Source organism: Lepisma saccharinum, chromosome 1 (genome assembly GCF_977018435.1).
Source record: "Lepisma saccharinum chromosome 1, izLepSacc3.1, whole genome shotgun sequence".
Classification (NCBI taxonomy): Eukaryota; Metazoa; Arthropoda; class Insecta; order Zygentoma; family Lepismatidae; genus Lepisma; species Lepisma saccharinum.
Genome location: NC_139229.1, coordinates 17,514,999 through 17,535,961, shown reverse-complemented (window position 1 = coordinate 17,535,961; position 20,963 = coordinate 17,514,999). Strand labels below are relative to the sequence as shown.

Here is a 20,963-nt window from a genome sequence, read left to right as displayed (position 1 = left end):
TTAATGTGCCAGAAAATTAGGTAAACATATATTCATAGCCTATATTATATCTTGCTAAACAGTGTAAACAGAATTTTCTTTACATTTCAGTCAAACAATGCCCGTCACTTTGAATGCAGGTTTCCGAATGCCATCATGGTAAGTTGAAAGAATTGCTACGTGCATGTTGCTTGTATAAACTTATTGAATATGTCGAAGGGCATGTTAATAAAGTATCATCCATTCTACCACCTGTTTCATAATAATATAATTTGCAAGATGTTAAGCAACATTGTAAATATTATATTTAATAAATGACACGTTTCTCTCCTTCTTTAATATACGAGGGTTAAAGCAAAAGTCATGGCAACTGTATTTTTTCTCAAAGTTAAACGATGGTAGCACAATAAGATTGTATGTTCCTGAGAACATGACACGAGCGGCTAGGGACAGTATTAGCAACTTGGAAATACATGCTAACAGAACCAAACCTGACCTACCTAACCTATCCATGCAGGCATATAATAGCTGAAATAAGCATGTAAATATGATAGGCAGTTTAAATTTTGTCTATTCAAGCTATTATATGCATACTCGGATAGGTTACACAGGCCAGGCTTGGTGATGTTAACATGTATTTCCCAAGGTGCTAATGCTGTTCCTTGCCGCTCGTGAACATGACACCCGTAGTATGTGGACACACCACTAAATGGCAGTATGATGAATGGTTATTGTAGAGGGCAGTGGTAATTCATTGTTAAGTCAACCATCGTGCCATGGCGTTAACAGCGTTCGTGTAAAAATAGCCATTCTTCGGGAAGGAAATGTCACAGGTGGAAACTGTGGGAGAAAGTGTCATACCATAGTATGCACCTCTTTTATTCCTGTGATTTCAGACTTGTAACACATGTGGCACGATGCTATCTCTAAGGATGTTTTCTTGCTTCCCTATCCCACACTTGGTACACTAGATCTGCACTGTACATACATTCCACAATACCATACACTGCCCCCTTCCATTTGTATATTTCGGATTTTTGTGCTGGTCCCGCATTCTCGCGAAAAAAATGTTGCCTTTGCTGTAACCCTCGTATGTGGGTCATTAAGATTTGAAATACCACTGTAGAAGATATAGTGGGGCTGTTGGCCCACTTTACCTCCTGAAGAATTATGTTGACTTTTTTTAATCGACGGATTTTGAAGTTTTACATAATGTAAAATTGGTTCCAGTGTGCAGAAAAACAAAAAAAATAACAGAGATATCTGATCTCAAGTATATAAAAACCTACCATCGTGCATCACTGTTTTGTATTAGTAGACTGTTTTTATGCACACTCAAATAGCGAAAGAACACATAAAAAATAACTATCAGTCCAAATTTAACAATCCTAACCTAACAATGTAAAATTGTAGCGGCTGTTGTGGAATGTTGTGTTGCACTTACGCAAAGTCTTTGGGCTGTTCTGCTTCACAGTTAGGTATCAGACATGCTTTACTTCACAATAACACATTTCCGTCAGCTAAAAACAACTGAAAACATTCATAAAGTATGTAAAATATTTCACTTTGATGGGGACAGAGGGTCAAGTGTACTAATAAAGCTAAAATGAGAACACATTTTGGACTGAAATAACATATGATGCACACAGGGGTGAAAAATGATCAGTAGAATCAGTATGAGTCAACTTTTTCATCTTTCATTTTTTTTAGAAAATTGGTCAGTAAAGTTTGGGTTTTGATGATGGCTTGGTAGTTTCATCTAATCATGGTTGGAATTGGAGAAAAGTGGCAGAAAAGCCATACTAAATAACAAAAGTAACAATACGGCAATTTGTTATTTCTTGTTTTCACTGCTACATTTTGTGTGATACCTGAAGACTGCTGGGGAATACATCGTTAATTTATTGAAACAATACACAACACAAAGGGGCATTAAAATTGGTCCCGTGCTTTCAACTCCTTCCTGGAGTCATCTTGCAGGACTTCAGTTTGCAATTCCAGATAATGTATAACAGTGGATGTCCACAAGAGGGCCCATGCGCCCCCCCTTGAAAAATGAAAGTCAATCAAAATTATATATTTCCCAACGTCAACAATGTGTCGTCGACCCACAGCGAAGATCATCCTGGAAAAGCATCCCCTGTGGCGTCCCTCAAGGCACCGTACTGGGCCCCCTCCTGTTTACACTGTATATTAACTACTACTTTTCTTTCCCTCCTCAAGAAATATTGAATGCAACCGAACGTGTAAACAACGACCTGAAAAAAATCAACAAGTGGTCTGTAGACCACGGCTTGCAAGTCAACCCGACCAAAACCCAGTGTATGCTCGTAGGCCCCCCAAAGTTTCTGAACAGAATTGACGAATTAAATCTCCCTAATCTTACGGTCAACGATATACACTTGCCTCTCTCTACCACGGTTAAAAATCTGGGAATTACGCTAAACAATAATCTTACCTGGAGAGAACACGTAGACTCCGTGTGTAAAAGAGCTTTCGGTGCACTACACTCTCTTTACCGGCTTAAAAACTTCCTCCCCAAACGTATAAAAACCAAACTTGTCCAATCTCTTGTTTTTCCTATTATTGATTACTGTGACACTGTTTACTCGGACGTTAATTGTGTGCAAGCTAAACGCCTTCAGCGAATCCAGAACGCATGTGTCCGCTTCGTTTTCGACATAAAATATTCCGAACATTTGACACTGTATTGTGCGAAGGTCGAGTGGCTGAAATTAAGTGATAAACGGATTTACCACAACCTTGTCCTACTGTACAAAGTCCTAGAAATAAAAGATCCAAAACACCTTTCCGGGCGGTTTCAATATCTTTCGGACTTTCACTCCCGCAACACCAGATCATGTGAAAAATCTCTCTTATCCATCCCTATCCACAGATCTAACTTCTACGCCAATTCGCTTACCGTTACTTCTGCAGGACACTGGAACAAATTTCCCCCCGAAATCCAAGCCGCCTCCTCAGTTGTAACATTCAAAAGACAATTAAAATTATACATGCTAAACAATTGGTCCTAGATTAAATTCCCAGAAAGAAATAAGTTATACATTTAGCCCACGAAATATGCTTTCTATGTAGGTACTTGTCTGTGAATGTGTGTGTGTGTGTGTGTGTGTCTGCATGTAGAAACTGTATTGCTTTTATTTTTAATTTCTTCTAAACTACATTTTTTCATTGTGTTAGTAAAAATAATGAGCAATGTACGTAATTAATTAATGGTTAATCCAGGGCTTGACTGCTCGTATTCAAACTGTATTGCTTTCATTTTTATTTTCATTTTACTTTCATTACTTTATTTTTCTTTTATTATTTTATTTTTCATTTATCTTTTTTAATTTTTTAATTGTATACAATTTACTGCAAAAAAATGATCCCTGTAATTAATGGTTAAGTGGAAGAGAAGGCATTAATGCCTGAACTTCGCCATGTAAACAAAGTCGTAAATAAATAATTTCATTCCAGTCACAGAGATATGTGTTAATTATTGAAAGGGAATTGCAGGAACTCAATAATTTCAAACTGAAGGATATTTTTTTTTTGGTACAACGCTATGAATGTGTGCCTTGTTTGGCCCCTCTCCTGGAAATATACATTGCTTGGCCTTCCCTGGAAAAATTCCTGCGGAAATCCATGTGTATGCAAGTAACATGGTCTAATGGAAGAAGACAATAAGAAATATGCATGCTAAATCAGTGCAGAAAACTATTGAGAAATGAAAGCATTAATTAATTACTACTTTTATCCTCAAAAATAAATAAAAATAAGTTTTACCTTCTAGTTATTATGTTTTGTTCTCTTAATTGTTGTTTCTAAGTGGAATATTTTTTCAGTAAATGTTTTTGTACAGTAAAAACCTATTTTAATCTTCATAAAAACATTAGTTTTGTGCTCAATAAAAAAAATGTACAAAGGCTAGTCATAGGAATTTGGAGGCCAGATAATATATTTTTTTACAGTAATCCAATTTCTTTTTCAAAATGCTAATTTATGTAATGTAATTAATGTATGACTGTAATTAAATTGGTCAGTAATTAATTCTGTATTTTGTCAGTTCTTTTAGTCACTTACGTCAGTAATTTTTATCCTTTGACTATTTTCCCCCACTGAATAGGTGTTTTAACATTTATTTGCCTTGGACATGTAATTAATGAATCTTTCACATGTCAATTGCAGGTTTGACCTTAGAACCCTTGACCCTAATGGACCTGAGGACGAGGAGGGAATTAAGAGAGCTACCGGAATTGTCCACGGAATGATTGACCAGGAGATTAAAAATGGCATACCTTCAAACCGGATTGTGCTTGGTGGGTTTTCACAAGGAGGTGCCCTTGCACTGTACTCCGCCCTTAAGTTCACACAGCAGCTTGCCGGAGTTATAGCACTCTCGTGTTGGCTTCCACTTCATAAGCATTTTCCAGCTGTAAGTATGCAAAAGGTGGAAGTACATTTGTAGTTGTTTGTGTTTTCAAGGTTACTGAATTGTGTATTAATTCTTTTTTCGATAGTGTACACAGGTGAGATATGTTTTTTCTGAAGCTTTGATGCGATGATGGGATGTTACGTTTATGCAGTGTAAAATTTCAACTTGATTAGATGTGGTGGTCCTGTCAGTAGGGAATCCGAATGATCTTTTGTGTGGCATGTCAAGTATCTAAGCCCTCAATGAGTATAGCTGAATTGGTCCACAAGCAAGCTTTCACCTTACTCAGATGCCAGGAGTCCCAGGTTCAAATCCCGACCTGGGCATGGATGTTTGCGAGTGTCCATTCATCAATTTCATCATGTCATCACTCATCTCCATCTTCGCAAATTAGCCAAAAGTGGCACAAAAGCAAAGTAAAATAAATAAATCAGTCAATCAAAACCTTACTCAGTTAAGAATTTGGGCACAGAATATAACATCTATGGGAGGCAAGTGTCATGGCATTGCTGGAGAGAAAATTATTATGGTTGATGGCATGATATTCCACGTGATTTTCAGAAGATATTTAATTAATACAGTGGACTCTCTTTAATTCAATCTTGAGATAATTCTAATTACTACATAATTCAAAAAGAAGTTTATTCCCCTTGAAACCATCTTTAATGATGTGATGTTTTTCTTGATTCGAATTTTGGATAATTCGAATGTTTTTCACATCCCCTTGGAGTTTAAATTAAAAAGAGTCATTGTATATGTTTCACTTGTTATAAGTAGTTTCTAATGAAAGTAGTGGTGCCAGATATGTACATATGTTATTAAGGTTATCAGTGAAGCAGAAGCTGTCATGTAAATGCCCATTGAGTATCACAGAGATACTTGACATGCCTGTATTACCCGATCTGATATATGGGATTTATATTTAAAATTTGAGAATTTTAATTTTCAGTCAAAAAATTGTTGCTAGTTTCTGTGACGTTCTGTGTTGGTTCGTAGATTTGGAAGGTGTAAGAGAGGCTGGTATGTAAGTTCTCAATTTTGCAGAACGCACAATAGTTTTTCGATCGAAGTAATTGTCACGATGTTATGTGACACTTCAATGCCCGTAAGGAACCTCATTACATAGACCATGCAGGGTCTAGACCATGCAGGGTCTAATATGGAAGGGAAGTTTATGTAGTTCAAAATAATATTTCCAACAACATATGGTTACTGCACAGTACTTCATTTAAGAAAATGCACAACATATCATTTGCATCTACTAATCTACTACTACACCCATCACCGTACATCAAAATATATATTTAAAGTTCTTTCTTATTCATAACCGTAGTTCAATAATAATGCAAGAGGTAATGTTAACAATGCCATTGATTTATTCAAGTTTAAGTATCAATCATGAGAATATGCTATTGGCAAATTAACAACTAACAACGAGGTCAATTAACTTTGTGTTTGTTTTATTTGTACATTATCTCATCAGTAATAATCATGAATAATTTACTGGATTCGAGATTGGATAAAATGAATAACTGAGATCAAGAAGAAATTAGTGTTAGAGCTTCATGCGCTTTTTCAAATACCTTAACCAAGAATAATTTTGACCAGCGAAATACAATAATTTCTCATAGGTATTCTTTTTTCATTTGTTTAGAACATCAATCTCCAAAATATGCAAAAATGCATCTTAAATATTTCAGGTACGACAAAGTACGTAGATTTTAATCTTAAAGTTTTTATGCAATATTTTAATTATCATTTAACCTACTCGACCAGATGCTCTATGATGTGAGATGACTACTAAAATTATGATTACTTAGGAATAGAGAGATATGCAGATTAATGTCCTTGGTCTTATTTGCATTTTTATATACAAGGAACTGTACGCTTAAGATCACTTGTTTCACAAGAACAGCAGCATAGTTGTGGAATGCCACAACGAAATCTTAATTTTCTTATTTTTAAATTATTTTTTTTTGTTCTACGGGATTTTAAACTTGAATTATGCATCCTATTTATAGTTGTGCACGCTCAATGAAACGTTTAAAGTAAGGAAGTAATCCGAATCGGTGAACGTTCTGATTAATGTAAATTTTAGCACCTTCAAATATTACGCAAAAAGATTCACAATATACTATCAATTAGTTTAGGAATGCTTCATTTGTGATGCGTGGTCTTGATAAATGCACAACATTAATTCAAAGATGCAAGCATGTTTACAGAGTTTTGCACCATATTACTTGCGGAACATACGTCGTATGGGACACATTCAAATTCACCAGACGCCCATAATTTCCACTGCATGTACCTGTTATTATTTGACTGGTTGCAGCATTACCGAATGGTAAGATAATGGAATGGTCTTCAGAATAAAGGAAAGCACCTTCGTGATTGTCAGAGCTTCTCATCCGGCAATTGGAAATAGCTTCTTTCGGCGACTCAAGGAAAGGTGCTGAAATTCTGCCCCCACAAATCTCTAACACACTCCTATTTCCTAAGAAATAGGGCAACTCAGGGTTCAATGAAATGGAACGTGGCATTCTTCACTGTCTGGCTTCGTTGTATCGCTAAATCAATCATCATCGTACGCAGTGAAACCAAACCAAAGTGCTTACATCCCATCTTCGCCGTTGCATGAATAAGCTTGCATGAATGTTTAAACTTGAAATTCATTACTGGAATCGTAATGTTCATCCTTCATCAGTACGTTAACCGTACTGTTGCACTTGCATGTTGCTTGTGCTTCTTGCTGTTGTGTCAGGCGTTCTGTATCTGGTGTATGCTGAAGTTTGCACTCGCGAATACGGATGGCTATATGGTGCTGCCATCTGAAGACTGCTAGGCGAACTACACTTCAAAACAAATTAATTTATGCATAGTTGAGGGCTGAACGAAGTACATTGTGAAGGATTTCATTAGAATATAGTTTTAGTCGTGAAAAATTGTCACATTTCACAGTTAACTGTGTTGGCTCAAACGATGTAACATTATTCATAAGATCCATTGTATATCTTTTCTTTTTTTTTTTTTTTGCTAAATTTATTGTATTGTTATAACTGTAACATGGAACATACTACAAATAAATGTTTTGTGAAGGGAGCATGTGTTCTGAAGAATTACATCAAAAAGCATGTTGAAATTCTTGTAACAATCATAAACTAGCAAAAATCTAAAGTGCGAGCTAGCAATACGTACAGGGAGGTTATTTCAGTCATTTAACGCCAGAGCGTCGGTTGCTCGACGGTCCCTTCATGCAACAGATCCAGGCAAATTACATTACAGGAAGTCCGTAACAGAAACCGCTTGTTTTGTAATGTTTCCACTTTTCACAATTACAATTGAAATAAGCACGTGCCTTGTCGCAATGATGCTCGAAGAGGTGTCCTCCCAAATACAAATATTTCTAACATCTAATCTTAGATTAGACATTGCTACTTTATCCTCAGTTGACAGATAGGGAAGACAGCATCCCGGTGCATATAGCAAACCAAAAGCGTAAAATGATATTTAAAAGTAATAAAAATGATGATCACTAGAGCCCGGATTTCCATGCACAAACAAACAGCAAAATATGCACGAAAAATATCAAAAATATGCACTAAGATATGAATGAACAATTATTTTTTTTTCCAAACATCTTACCTTAATGACCTCTGTTGCAATGAACTATGAACGTCTTCCTTAGGTTTTCTTCTGTAAACCCTCTGCGTTTATCAGTGAGAAACGTTTTGTAGATCGAGAAGTTCCTTTCTACATCAGCAGAAGTCACTGGTGCATATGAGAAACACCAAACTTCCTCCTGTGTTAGGTCCTCTTCCAAGTGCACATTTTCACCATTCAGTACATTTGCAATTTCACAGATTGTTCTGTACCCCGGATTTTTGTCTAATACTTGGCAAAGTTTTTCTGACGCTATTTTGGCAACACCGTGAGTTTCACTGGACAAAGTTTGCAATACTTTGCCCAACAAGGAGAGTGAATGCTGCAAAGGATTATTACGGGACTCTAACTGTGTAATAATTGCAGGTATACTCGAGAAGTGGTTGTGTATGTACTTAATTTCGTTCTCAATGCCACTTCTAGAGAAACATTTCTGTGACACACAAATACCGGCTGCGTCTTCTGGTTTTAGTGAGTCTATGACTGCCTTCAGTTCATTGAAATTTTCTGCATAATACGACACAGCTTCTAGCCACGAGCCCCATCGTGTTAATACCGGTTGCGGAGGTAACGGAGCATTTTTCGCCAGTTCGCGAAAGAGACGTACTCGCAAAGGAGCTTTCACAAATACTTTCTTTACATTTGATACAAGTGCTTCTACTTCTGGGTATTGGTATCTGATTATTTCTGCTACGCGATGAAGACCGTGTGAAAGACAAGTCAGATGGACTAATTTAGGATACAACACTTTCAAACCAGATTTTGCTTTGACAATGTACGGGGCCGCGTCAGTAACAAACAGTAGCGCATTGTCATACTGGATGTGATCTGGCCACAACAAAGTTAACGAATCGTTAAAGAATTTGGCAATTGTGGAATGATTCACTTTCTCAAACACCTCGATATTCAGTAAGTGGGGTTTACCACTCGCCTTCATTGCACCAACAACAGCATTGCAAACACAACGTCCCGCCGCGTCAATAGTCTCATCGATAGACACCCATATTTTCTCGTGCTTCAACGCTTCCCGAATTTCTCCCATGACCTCATTTAAACAAACAGGCACATAGTTTTTACGTAGCGTTTATTCATCTGGCACCTTCTTTCCCGTGTACTTTTCAAGGAAACCTCGTAGATGGGCATTGCTCAGTTTCCACAAAGGAATATTAGCACTCACAAACGCAGAACACAGATCTACATAGAATGTATCCCTTACTGTGCATTCAGATGTTGAATTAGTGGATGCGGTAGTAAGCAGTTGTTGTTTACTGTGCGATCTTCTTTGAAGGGCTTCCCTGTGTCTTGCTGTATTGACATGTTGAGTAACTTGAAATTTTTTCTCTGCTAAAACACTTTTTTCGCAAACCACACAGAACAAAACTGACCCATCTTCTTTAAATACACTACTTCCAAATTCTTGTACGTATTTACGCAACAATACTGCCTTACTTGATTTTTCAGGTGGCATGTTTAACACAATACAAAATAACACTTACACGTTCGTGAACTCCTTTGATACTGACAGCAGAAACCCTTTCCAGATAGTTGCCAAGTCGCGAGAAAGGCTTCGCGCTAGTTGACAGTTGTAAAAGCATCAGAAGGTGCTAGATCGCTGTTGTTTAAAAAGCTCTACATAAAATGCTGAAAAAAAACTTTAAAAATTATAGTGTATATTGTATATTAGATTGGTATGTTCGCCATTCGGTTATCGCCGTGCAGTCGAAAGTGAATTTACAAACTATTGTGAGCAACAAAATCAACGCTATTATCTCTTGATAGACTATGAAATATGCTAGTATGTAGCAATAAAATTCGAAATATGCATGCAAAACAAAATTCACTCAAAATATGTACTTATATATGCTATCATATGCATCTCAAAAGACTCTTTACAAGTTCGTTTGAAAGAAAAAAATATTTTCCATAAGTTTTTGCATGCTACATGAAACATGCATTTTGCAAAGAAATCCGGGCTCTAATGATCACTAATCTCATGTGTTATAAGAGATGTTGAAAATGACCTCCTTCAACAGCAATACAATACGTTTCTTAGGTTCAAGATATCCTGTCTCTCGTATTTGCCTGACCATATTATCGTACATAAAAACTCTTTGTTCAAGACTATATTTGTTTAGCGGCATAACTAATGAATGAATAACAATTAACACACAATAAAGCACTAGCACTGAATAGCAGACCCAACTCAATACACAGTATAAACAACACTCGTTCTGATAAACACATACAGAAGTGAACATGAGCGTACACTCACAACGTCTGGTAACAGACAGTGTTGCTAACCATTTTTCGGCAATGTCCCTACAGACGTAGTCAGAATGTCCATACAACTAACCAAATGTCCCTACGCCAAGTAAAGCGACTAAAAAAAAACAACACCTCATGAGCATGCAAAACAGAAGATAAAATATACACATTTACTTACCAAATCTTTCTGCTCGGTGCTTCCACAATTAATGAAGGAGCGAATTTACAATACAGAACCCCTCCCCGATTTTTGTAATATTTCGCATACTCACTAATTGAGGCCTCCTAATCATGAATTTGAAGTTAAAATGGGTGGTTGCAAAATAAGTTAAATTGAGCGATCCGCGATCTGCATGATTGCTTATTATTTACCGGAAGATTTTGTATTTCCAATACTTAAAACGAAATATACATTCCTGATATTACTACGATCCCAAATTTTATCTATGTTTGCCTATCCTAACCTAACCTTACCTGAATGGTTCGTGGGGCTATCCGTGAATGGTTTGTGGGGCTACCCGTGCATGGTTTTTCGACCCCAAATTTTAACTATGTTTGCCTTGTCTAACCTAACCTTACCGAGAATGGTCAGTGGGGCTATCCGTGAATGGTTTTGAGCTAATTATGATTACCAACCGATAAAAAATCTTGTTTTCGTAGCACTTTAACGGCAAACATTCATCATCAAAGATGCCATTTTCGTATCCTGCAATTTTACGATCGATGCTCTGTTGCCAAACTTACTTGTAATCAAATCAGTCCACACTCCACATGTTCTTCTACATCGTGATTGTCGCTGTCACATGTAAGCACCTTCTTTGGGCAATATACCGAAATCCATAAGTTTATTAATTAGCCCACGGCCATCCTCCTGCACACTCAACCTAACAATCTGTACAACATTAACAACTTTTTTTTTACTGTTCTCTTCCGCCATTCTTACACAATCCATGCTCTCCAAGTATGAAATCAAGAGTGTGGCAATGCTGTAGACAGCGAACGTCAATTGTTCATATCAACAAATATGGCTACCATACTTGTATACGGAGAATCATTGCGAGAATTGAAACGCTTATTTTACAACTTCTGCACGTTAATGAACAATTTTTTTCACCACACCCCCAACATGTTAACTTGAGATAAATCATCACGACTAATTATTTCGTGAGTATAAGATGTAGCATAGAAATTACAGAAGGGTCTGGTATTGTAAATTCTTGCCTTAATGAATAATAGAGGTGTGCGGGACAGAATTTTTTGGGTTGGGACGGCATCGGATGGGAATTTTTTTAAATCCCGACATTCGGGATGGAAAAATTTGCAATTTCCCGACCAAGTAGAAAATTTTCGGGTCGGGAAATGTTAGAAATTTCCCGAAGCTCTAGAAATCTCTGAATTCTACACGTCATTTTCACTTTAAGTGTAAGGTTTTTGCATTTCTAGAATAAAAACTTACAATTTCCGATAAGTTCCAGAAACTTACAATGCAGAAAAGGTCGAGAATTAATGACTTTTTAAAGTGACCATTTGGTATTTCCCTGACTGCTTGGAATCCCAAAAAGTCAGGAAGTCATTTCCCGAAGTCAGGATCAGGATGGGAAATTTTTTTCCCGATCCCAGTCCTGACTTTTCGGGATCCCGCACACCCCTAATGAATATCGTTGAGTCGTTTACTGTTGATTATGTTATTTGAAGTCATACATGCTGCTGCTGTATGCTGGTTGGTGATGCTGTATTTTCTGCAGTGAACAATTTTGGTCCCATTTTATTTCTTTTTTTTTTTTTTTTTGTATCACTTAACATTGAAAATATTCTTTTCGTTTCCACATTAGAATGTGGCAATGTTAGCACTATTTTCGTGAGAGTGGAAATGTTTTCAAAAAAGAACTTGCCTTGAAAGTTCTTGGTAACTGATAACATGTTCCAAAATTCTGATTGAGATTTGTTAGTTAGTTATTTTTTCTCCTCCTCGCTAAAGTATCCAGATAAACTAATCCATTCATTCCAAACCGAGCACAAAGAAAGGGCAACTGATTGGCGAGTAAGCTTTGCACAATAAAATGTTATTATCCAAGATTGAAAAAAGTCCCTACGTTTTCCCTCATTTAACAAAATCTGTCCCTACGTGGGCGAAATATAGTGAAAAGTCCCTATGCGTAGGGACATGTCCCTGCGTTTGGCATCACTGCCGACAGGTGTCGCATTCTTGCAGTGTGAAGTGCCTCTCGCGGCTGACAACTCCCCTGATAAACTGCCGGCGCTCTCGCAGCAACTGAGGATAAAGTAGCGATGTGCTAAGATAAGATGTCAGAAATAAGGTGCTAGAAATATTTGTATTTGGTAGGACACCTTTCCCAGCATCCTTGCGACAAGGCACGTGCTTATTTAAATTGTAATTGTGTAATTGTGAAAAGTGGAAACATTACAAAACATGCGGTTTCTATTACGGACTTCCTGTAACGCAATTTGGTGGGACCTGTTGCATGAAGGGGCCGTCGAGTGGCTGACGCTCGAGCGGTAAACAACTGAAATAGTCTCCCTGTTCATACATACATACAAAAAGAATTATACATAACAGCTTCACTTTATTTTGACTTAAAATATAGTATTTAGTGCTGAACCGATACTAATGCTCATATTCTTACAGGCCTCCCTGATGGTGCAGTGGTAGCGTCGTCGCCTTGTAAACAAGGGTTCCCGGTGGAGGTACATAGTGGTTCGGATCCCACTTTAAACTATAGGTCCAGTCCCGATTAGCTTTACTGTGCATAAAGTGGACTTAAAACACCAAATCAACAACAATCATATTCTTACCGATTCCCACCAATACTCAAAAATTGTAACAATTCAAAATTGTTGAGTATTTACAAATTGCAACATAATCTTCCATTTGAACTGTATTATATCAATTTACCAGAGTTTTCCTTTATTCATAATTCCACAAGAGACAATTGTTTAATCACAAAATCAATTTATCCCCCAATGTATTGCAAGAATTAAGAAAATTACACATTTTGCACAATTTCCAGGATATTTAGACTTCAACAGTGCCATGTGGCATTTTTGTGGACCACAGATTCCGGATAAGTATTAGTTGGTGTCTGTAAAAAATAAACCTGATAGATTCTATATTGAAACTAATATTAAGTCTTACAATTAAGTGTCTTCATGTATTACCGAACTACTCTGTTGTTAAATTGATTGGTTGTGTTTTTTTTGCAGGCTGCTGTGGCCAATAAGGACATCCCTTATTTCCAGTGTCATGGTGATTGTGATCCAATTGTACCCTACAAGTGGGGACAGATGACAGCTTCATTACTGAAGCAAATTGTAAAGCAATCTGAATTCAAAACATACAGAGGAATGATGCATACATCCTCAGATGAGGTAGGAGGTTTTCTGTTTTAATGCATTTTGTTACTAATAAGCAAAATTAGGTTTCCTGAGTATTAACACTAAAAGTGCCTAAACTTTATGTAAGAACTTGTGTATCTTCATGTTAATTATTCAATTTTGGTCTATTGTGAATTTTAGGATTATTTTTTTTAACCATTTAATGACGAATGACACATTAACCTAAAGTCCATATCATGGACTTTATCGGTTGTTTCTGGTGTGATGGCGGTTGGCGGACATCCACTGCAGGGGTCATCTTCAAAGCTGTCCCGTCCCAGCTTGAACAGCGTCGTCGACTTGCTAACAATTGCAAATGATGGGGCAGAGTCTCCCAGCACTGTGTCCAATTCGGCTTTGATGGCTGGTGCATTTAATTCCTTCTTCACCAGAAAATTGATGACCACACAAACTTCCTTTTGTTCCATGTTTTCATGTCACTTGCACTTTTGCTCCTTCACGTGCCTATGGAAACCAGATTATTGGAAGAGTGACGATGAAATTTTCCCTGCACGTTGAGAACAGATGTGGCCTTCTAAAGCACATGCTTTTGTTCCGAGTGCAACATCATCTCTGACCGATTCTTAGAACTTTCCGAACAACCCTCGTATCGCTACGTGTTCAACACAGAATGAAAAGAATTTGGTTTTGTCAACAAAATATTTCTACACTGCTTTGCAATAATCCAAGACATGTCTCATTATCATATGTCATGTTTCATTCTCAATATTTCAATGTCCCCTATCCATTCATTGGCAGTACATAAGAATCTTTTAAAAGAAGGTAGTTTTGTTTATTAGATGAGAAAAATTTCAATGATTATGGAATTGCCTCGATCAGTTATGCACAATTAAGAGGCTAAAATGAATACATTACTCAATAAAATATTGTGTAAAAAAATCTTACCTATGGTAGTTTACAACATTCTAGCTTATGCATCTAAGTTCCAGAAACAATTTTACCTGTGCAATGTAAGGAATATCCCAAATTTTGCCAAGAACAATGCTTTTATTCAAATTTTTCTTAGTTGAAGTTTTTTGTCATGGACTTGAATATACAACCCAAATATCAGTTTCTACATTAAAAGTATGTTTTAGGTCTTTTGCAGATACATTTGTTTACAGAATATTACACAAAAAATATTTTTGAGGTACAATGAAGAATTCACAGTTATGTGCTATTTTCAAATCCAAAAGTAAAATGGATTTGTGTTGTCACTGTATTTCGTAATATATCATATTTTACACTTGCAGTGACATTGGCTTGTGTGTAGATACATGCAAATTCTTACATAACTCATGTGCAGAAACCTAAAAAAAAATTAGAAGAAGAATCACTTTTATGTTTCCAGATTGAATAACCTCCGAAATATATCCTATCTTTCATGCAAAGATTCTATGATACGAAGATATCATCCCGTAACAATTTGTGATTCCATATTGTATTTCAATCGTTGTGATTCACAAGTTGTAGTCATAAATTATGTAGAGTCATTATGCAATAACATTTCTTTTAAACTCTCTTTTTTCTTCTTTTTCTTTTAGGAAATGAGAGATTTGAAGGTTTTTGTTGAAAAGCTAGTTCCACCAGTGTAACCCAAAGAATTAGGAAAAAGGGGTTCCAAGAAAGTCTTTCATTCGTTTGGCAGTGCCGACATCAGCAGGCTGTTTTCATGCACTGATATTCACTTGACAAAAGAAATCACCAAATGGTACATTTTATGACTGGCATCCACTGGACTGGAAACCCAATGTGTAAAAAAAAAATATATATTAAAAATTACAATTAATGGTATATAATATATATATAAATATATGTAAATGTAAACACTTTTTTTTTTCCAACGGGGGAAATGTAGTGATCCAAATGATTCCTGACCATCGTCTGATCGATGCTGAGTAGTTTGAGAAGTAAATTGTGTGGGTGAATGTGATCGTGAATGATGTGTATTAAAAGAAATTTCTTCCTGTAAAATGTTGTTAATAGTTAACGTCTTAATTATATTGTACCAAATAAAAATGCTAGTACATTTTAAAAGTTTTAGAACGTTGCAGATAGCGTAGGAGGAAATTTTGTTTTTCCTACTATGGCTGTTATTTTGAAGGAATTTGAATGTGTAAGTTGGCAGGGTTCTTCAAGGTTAGTTGGTTTGTTTATTATGCAAAAATGCTTTGATACTGAATGCTTAAATCATATTTTGGAAGCGAGTATGTATTGCATTCCGTAAATTCTAAATAGGTTTGCAACCTAAGATATATTATCTTTTGTTGCATCCGCCCTAGTCCAGTTTTTAAAAAGGAAACACAAGATAGGATTGTCGCTGTTACTTGTAAAAAAAACTTAGTATAGTAATATGAAATGCATAGGTATAAGTTGAAGGTATAATGGTCGTGAGTAGTACATAACATCTTGTTACAAAGGAAAATTACAAGTGATAACTTCGTGCATGAGCGCGAATTATTTCTATATATAAGTATAGGAATTTTTAAAATTTGAAGCACCATAAACTGTCCTTAGAGCTATGTATATTTTTCAAAATAAAAAGACCAACATTATGTAAAGGCATGTAAAATTGTTCATGTTTTGAACTGTCTGGGGGGACAGGAATTTAAAATCTTTGGCTTAATGGTCTCAAAAGACAAATTTTCTTAAAGACAAGAATACAAATTTGCAGCAACATATCTCTAGTTATAAATGCACTCACTAAAAATACACCTACCACATGATAACAGTAATTTTACATCATTTGAATGCATGTTACAGCAGAACTTCTGCATAGGAAATGTGTAAGACTGTAGGGTTTTCTTGTTTAAATTTCAGTAGCATTTGGTGTTCTTTTGTTCCTAGCCTGCATGTTTTTTTAGCTTACCAACACATGATTACAAATTATAATTATAGTTTATTGAATGATAATTGTAACATCAATTTTACTATTAGAGAAGTCAAAGAATGAATTTGTAAGCCGTTTCTAAACGTCCAATGATTTAGTACATTGTTTTTGCAACATTTCTTAAGAATACAAGACAATTCAGTTTTTCTCATAGGTATTGGAAGTCTAGTCGTAGTTGGGCTTATTTTCCAAATAATTTTGGATAAGGTAGTAACCTTATTACATACTCACTGCATGTGCAGTTTGACTTGAACTTTTCCATCACATATGAGCTTGTTATAGTCTAAAGTTTTGTGTGTGTGTATGTTTGCGTTTGTGTGTGTGTGAGTATGAGGATGAATAAATAAAAAAAAGAACAAAAAGAAATACAGAAATTGTACAATATAATTTCCGATGCAAGAATTTGTTTTCCCTGACCCACTAGTAATGTTTTGTTGTTGAATATACATACATATATATTTTTTTTTATTGATCTCAATGTAAAGAACTGTTATTTCCCTGTGCGTGTGGCTTTTGTGATGTTATGTTGCAATACGCATCTTCAAGAAACATAATGTTAATAGTGTCCCCAATTTTAACAGGAGCATTTTCAACCAGTCGTAAGAATATCTATATTATGTATGTTTTCCTTTAGGTGCATTTTTACAGTTTTTAGTGAGTACCAGAGTACTTACATGCCAAGTATAAATGTATTTTCAAAAATAATTTAATATATGAAAGTGCTTGGCATGCATGTGTTTATTTAATTTTATCCCTTTTATCAAGTTCTCGTGTGTGGATGTGAATATTTAATTGATCAGTGAAACATGAATTGCATTTATGATGTAGCCCAGTGAAAGACAATTGATATCTGAACAGAGGCTTAAATAATAAACACCCCATGTAGTAATGTCCATTTTGCCAAAAAAGAAACTGCACTGCCAAATTTTTACTGAAAACTAATTTTGTATCAGATTGCACATGCCTTAATACATTTCCTGCCAGGGTGGTTTCACCAGTTCCTGCTCCTGCTCAAAAGTGGTTATTGGACTTTATTTTGCAAATTCGCAAATTTCGCTTTTTTTTTCCTATAGAAAATAGAACAGCCAAAACACTTTTACTTATGCGCATCATTGTTAGACGCGTGACCAATGGCACGCTAGGAAAACAAAGTGCAAGCCTCATGTTTCGGTCATAATAACCAACATGACATGATCGGTGTGCACGAGTTTGTCATTATGACCGACGTGGCAGAGAACATGTTAATCTATTTTTCCACATAGTTTCCGTGGTTATTTAAGCATTGTCATAATGTGCAACGAACTTTTGTAGACCCCCCCCCCCTCATAGAAGTCAGCCACATGCGAGGCAAGCCATTCCCCAACTCCCGTTTTCACTACTTTGTTGCTGCTGAAAAGCTTGCCGCTGAGGAACTTCTTTAGATGCCAGAAGAGGTGATACGAGTAGCCACTGGTGATATTCATAGATTTCAGCATCTACTGCATGCACCAAGTCATCTTTTATTTTGTACACAATCCAGAGTTGTTGTAAAAGCATGTAAAAACAAAATATTTCAACAATTCGTGTAGCACATTCGAATAAATAGCTGCTCAAGATAATAGAAATATATTAATAAATAGGGTCAATCAAACTAGAATCGAACCCATAATCTTCGGTGCGTGAAACTTGTATGCTGCCACCAGGACACTTGCAAGTCTGACAATATCTTAATCTCCTGAGACGTACTTGGAATCCTTTGGAACTCGTAAATCACTAGATAGTGCAAGCTAGTACCCTGGCATATCAATACACCCATAGGGTACTCTACAACTACACATAGTTCCATCTCAAACTTAAGTTTCCCAAGCAATGCTCTTTCCTTGTGAGTGATGTGTATTATATGCATGACTTTTATCAAAAAATGTACAGTCACAGACAAGTCTGAGTTGTAACAATCCGTAGAGAGACAGTGAGATTGTTATAACCCAGAAGCATCAGTGACTGTACAGATGGTATCATTACCTGCCATATACAATGCCAAGGTCAACCAAACTTCAGACTACCCCAACTGGGAACTTCACTTCCACAAGTGCCACAAACAAAACCTAACTGTAGGCAAAGTTGTACAACCTGCATCTGATGTGCATATAGACTATGATTGTAGTGGGCTTTTAAAAGTTCAGAAAAATGAACTCTGAAATAGGTTACTTCCATCACTGAATAGCATCGATTCCTTGATTGTCAAATAATGCAGTTCATGTTTCAGGTCAAGAAAAAGTGGTGATAGGTATTTATTTTTTCTATGAAACTGATTCTCAGTTCTATTAGCATCAGAAATCCAGTTCATATGGTATTTTCATACACTGACGACACCATAGTGATTTACAAAAACCAGAAATTGTAAAGAGTGATCCTGCTTTCCTTCTTATTTATTGAAATGTAAACACTCGAGTAATGAGAATATGGCACTCCTGCAAAGTGAAAATAAATTTGATGCAAGTGGCAGAGAAAATATCCTCGCACACCTAAATTTTTTTTTGCAAAATTTAGCAGTATTTATCTAGTCTTTAGAACCTGATTTCATCACTCTTGCATACATATCATTTGTGAAAATTATGACCATGTCAAAAAAAAAAAAAAAGAAGTTTCTGGACATGCCTGTCTTATGTCATGTGCTGGAGTTGAATAGTGTACACTCTTGTGTTTTAAAAACCAGGGAAAGCATATTTTGTGGTTTTCCCACTTGAACAGGCACGGTTGGCCCTATAGCGCACAGGATCAGTGAACCCCCAGTAATATACGATAATCACCTCGAGAATGAACAGTAAACAATATAAACATATTTCTACTTGTAACAACTATTTTGAAGATTGTGTGTCATTCCATCACACAGGATTGCAATTTTTAAGTTTACTAAGAAGTATATAACTCGACATATTACACGTCACAAGTGAGTACAAATAATTGCTTCACAAAAATGAAAACTTAACAAGCTCTAATGTGTGTATCTTCCATTTTTCTAGCCCCAGGATTATGCACGGCTTCAAACAAAAGTTCATAGGTTTTAGTCTACGATTTCTGCAGTCACCCCTATTTTGACACTGAACATGTCCACTTGGCGCATGCACACTTCTGTCCATGGTTTTGACTAAAGGAAGCCGAACTATAATTCAGATTTTTAGCGGTGAAGATGTTGACACAATTGTTGATAACTAACAATGTCTATAACTGTGTCAACTTCTCTTTAACTTTTCTACCTGATCTTAGCCATTGTACATTTCCATCCTTGACAATACAGGTGTAAACATCAGATTTTTCATGTATTTGTATGCTTTCTTTTTATTCTTTTTCTGTTTTATGACAGGCAAGAAACATATTAAAGTTGTTAAAATTAACTGCTAGTAATTGCCTGTTCGTAGTGAGCCTGCCCCTTTTATTATGGGAAATTGTAATTCTCTTTCATTCTCGGTTGGTTTGAAATTGATGTTTTGACCTGCTGGTGCCAGCTAAGAAATTATTCTTCTAAAATGGCATTTTGTTTACTTAACCCATATAATCACCAGCCAAAACCCATCCAATGACTCATATTGATCACAAATGACAAGAGTAACATGTTATCAGTCATCTGATGTCTAATTATGACCCTTCATAAACTTCTTACACAGTTTGCTCACTGAAAAGTGCATTTCTGGAAAGAAATAATAAAAATAATTTATTCTGACTTCCGCCAGTTATTGATTTGCTTTATTTTACATAGCTTTTTGTGCCACTTTTGGCTAATTTGCGAAGATGTTGATATGATGAAATTGATGAATGAACACACAAACATCCATGCCTAGGCCAGGATTCAAATCCGGGACCCCTGACGTCATAGCACGATGTGCTAACCACTCTGCCAGTTATTATTTTATACAATTTTCTGTATGGAGTAAACTAATAATGTTAAGCATTGGAAAATATCTCAATGGACGAGGCTTTATAGTGCAGAAAACCCAGTGTGAATATATCTTATGGTTTTCATATTACAGGCGATCAAAGTTTCGGTCATGCAACTTTTGAAACACACTGTACTTAATGAACTCAAAATCAGGATGAAAACAATCTACATATTATTACTATATAGTAGTATTCAAGATGCCGGTCACGGAGACCTACTATAACGGCTGGGGATACGTCGGGCTGACCCCCCCGACTATTCCAATACTGGTTGAAGATCTCCACGCTTAGAGGTGACGAAGGAAAGCGTGGGAGGGAGATCGGCAGTCGGTAGGTATGCCTAGGCCCTTCATGGGCTGTTGCGCAACGGATTATTATTATTATTATTATAGTATTCAAGATGTACATTAGGGTTATGACTTT

General features: G+C 36.2%; 1 protein-coding gene across 1 annotated transcript in view; it reads left to right on the top strand.

Moving 5' to 3' along the window:
- Apt1 (Acyl-protein thioesterase 1) overlaps nucleotides 1-17,358 on the top strand; it is a 34,408-nt gene extending 17,050 nt beyond the window's left edge. The window contains exons 4-7 of the mRNA XM_083129426.1: nucleotides 91-138; nucleotides 4,171-4,417; nucleotides 13,565-13,729; nucleotides 15,280-17,358. Coding sequence (XP_082985552.1) covers nucleotides 91-138; nucleotides 4,171-4,417; nucleotides 13,565-13,729; nucleotides 15,280-15,330 — 511 coding nt within the window. The 3' untranslated portion in view covers nucleotides 15,331-17,358. The remainder of the gene's footprint in view (nucleotides 1-90; nucleotides 139-4,170; nucleotides 4,418-13,564; nucleotides 13,730-15,279) is intronic.
- The last annotated feature ends 3,605 nt before the right edge of the window (nucleotides 17,359-20,963 follow it).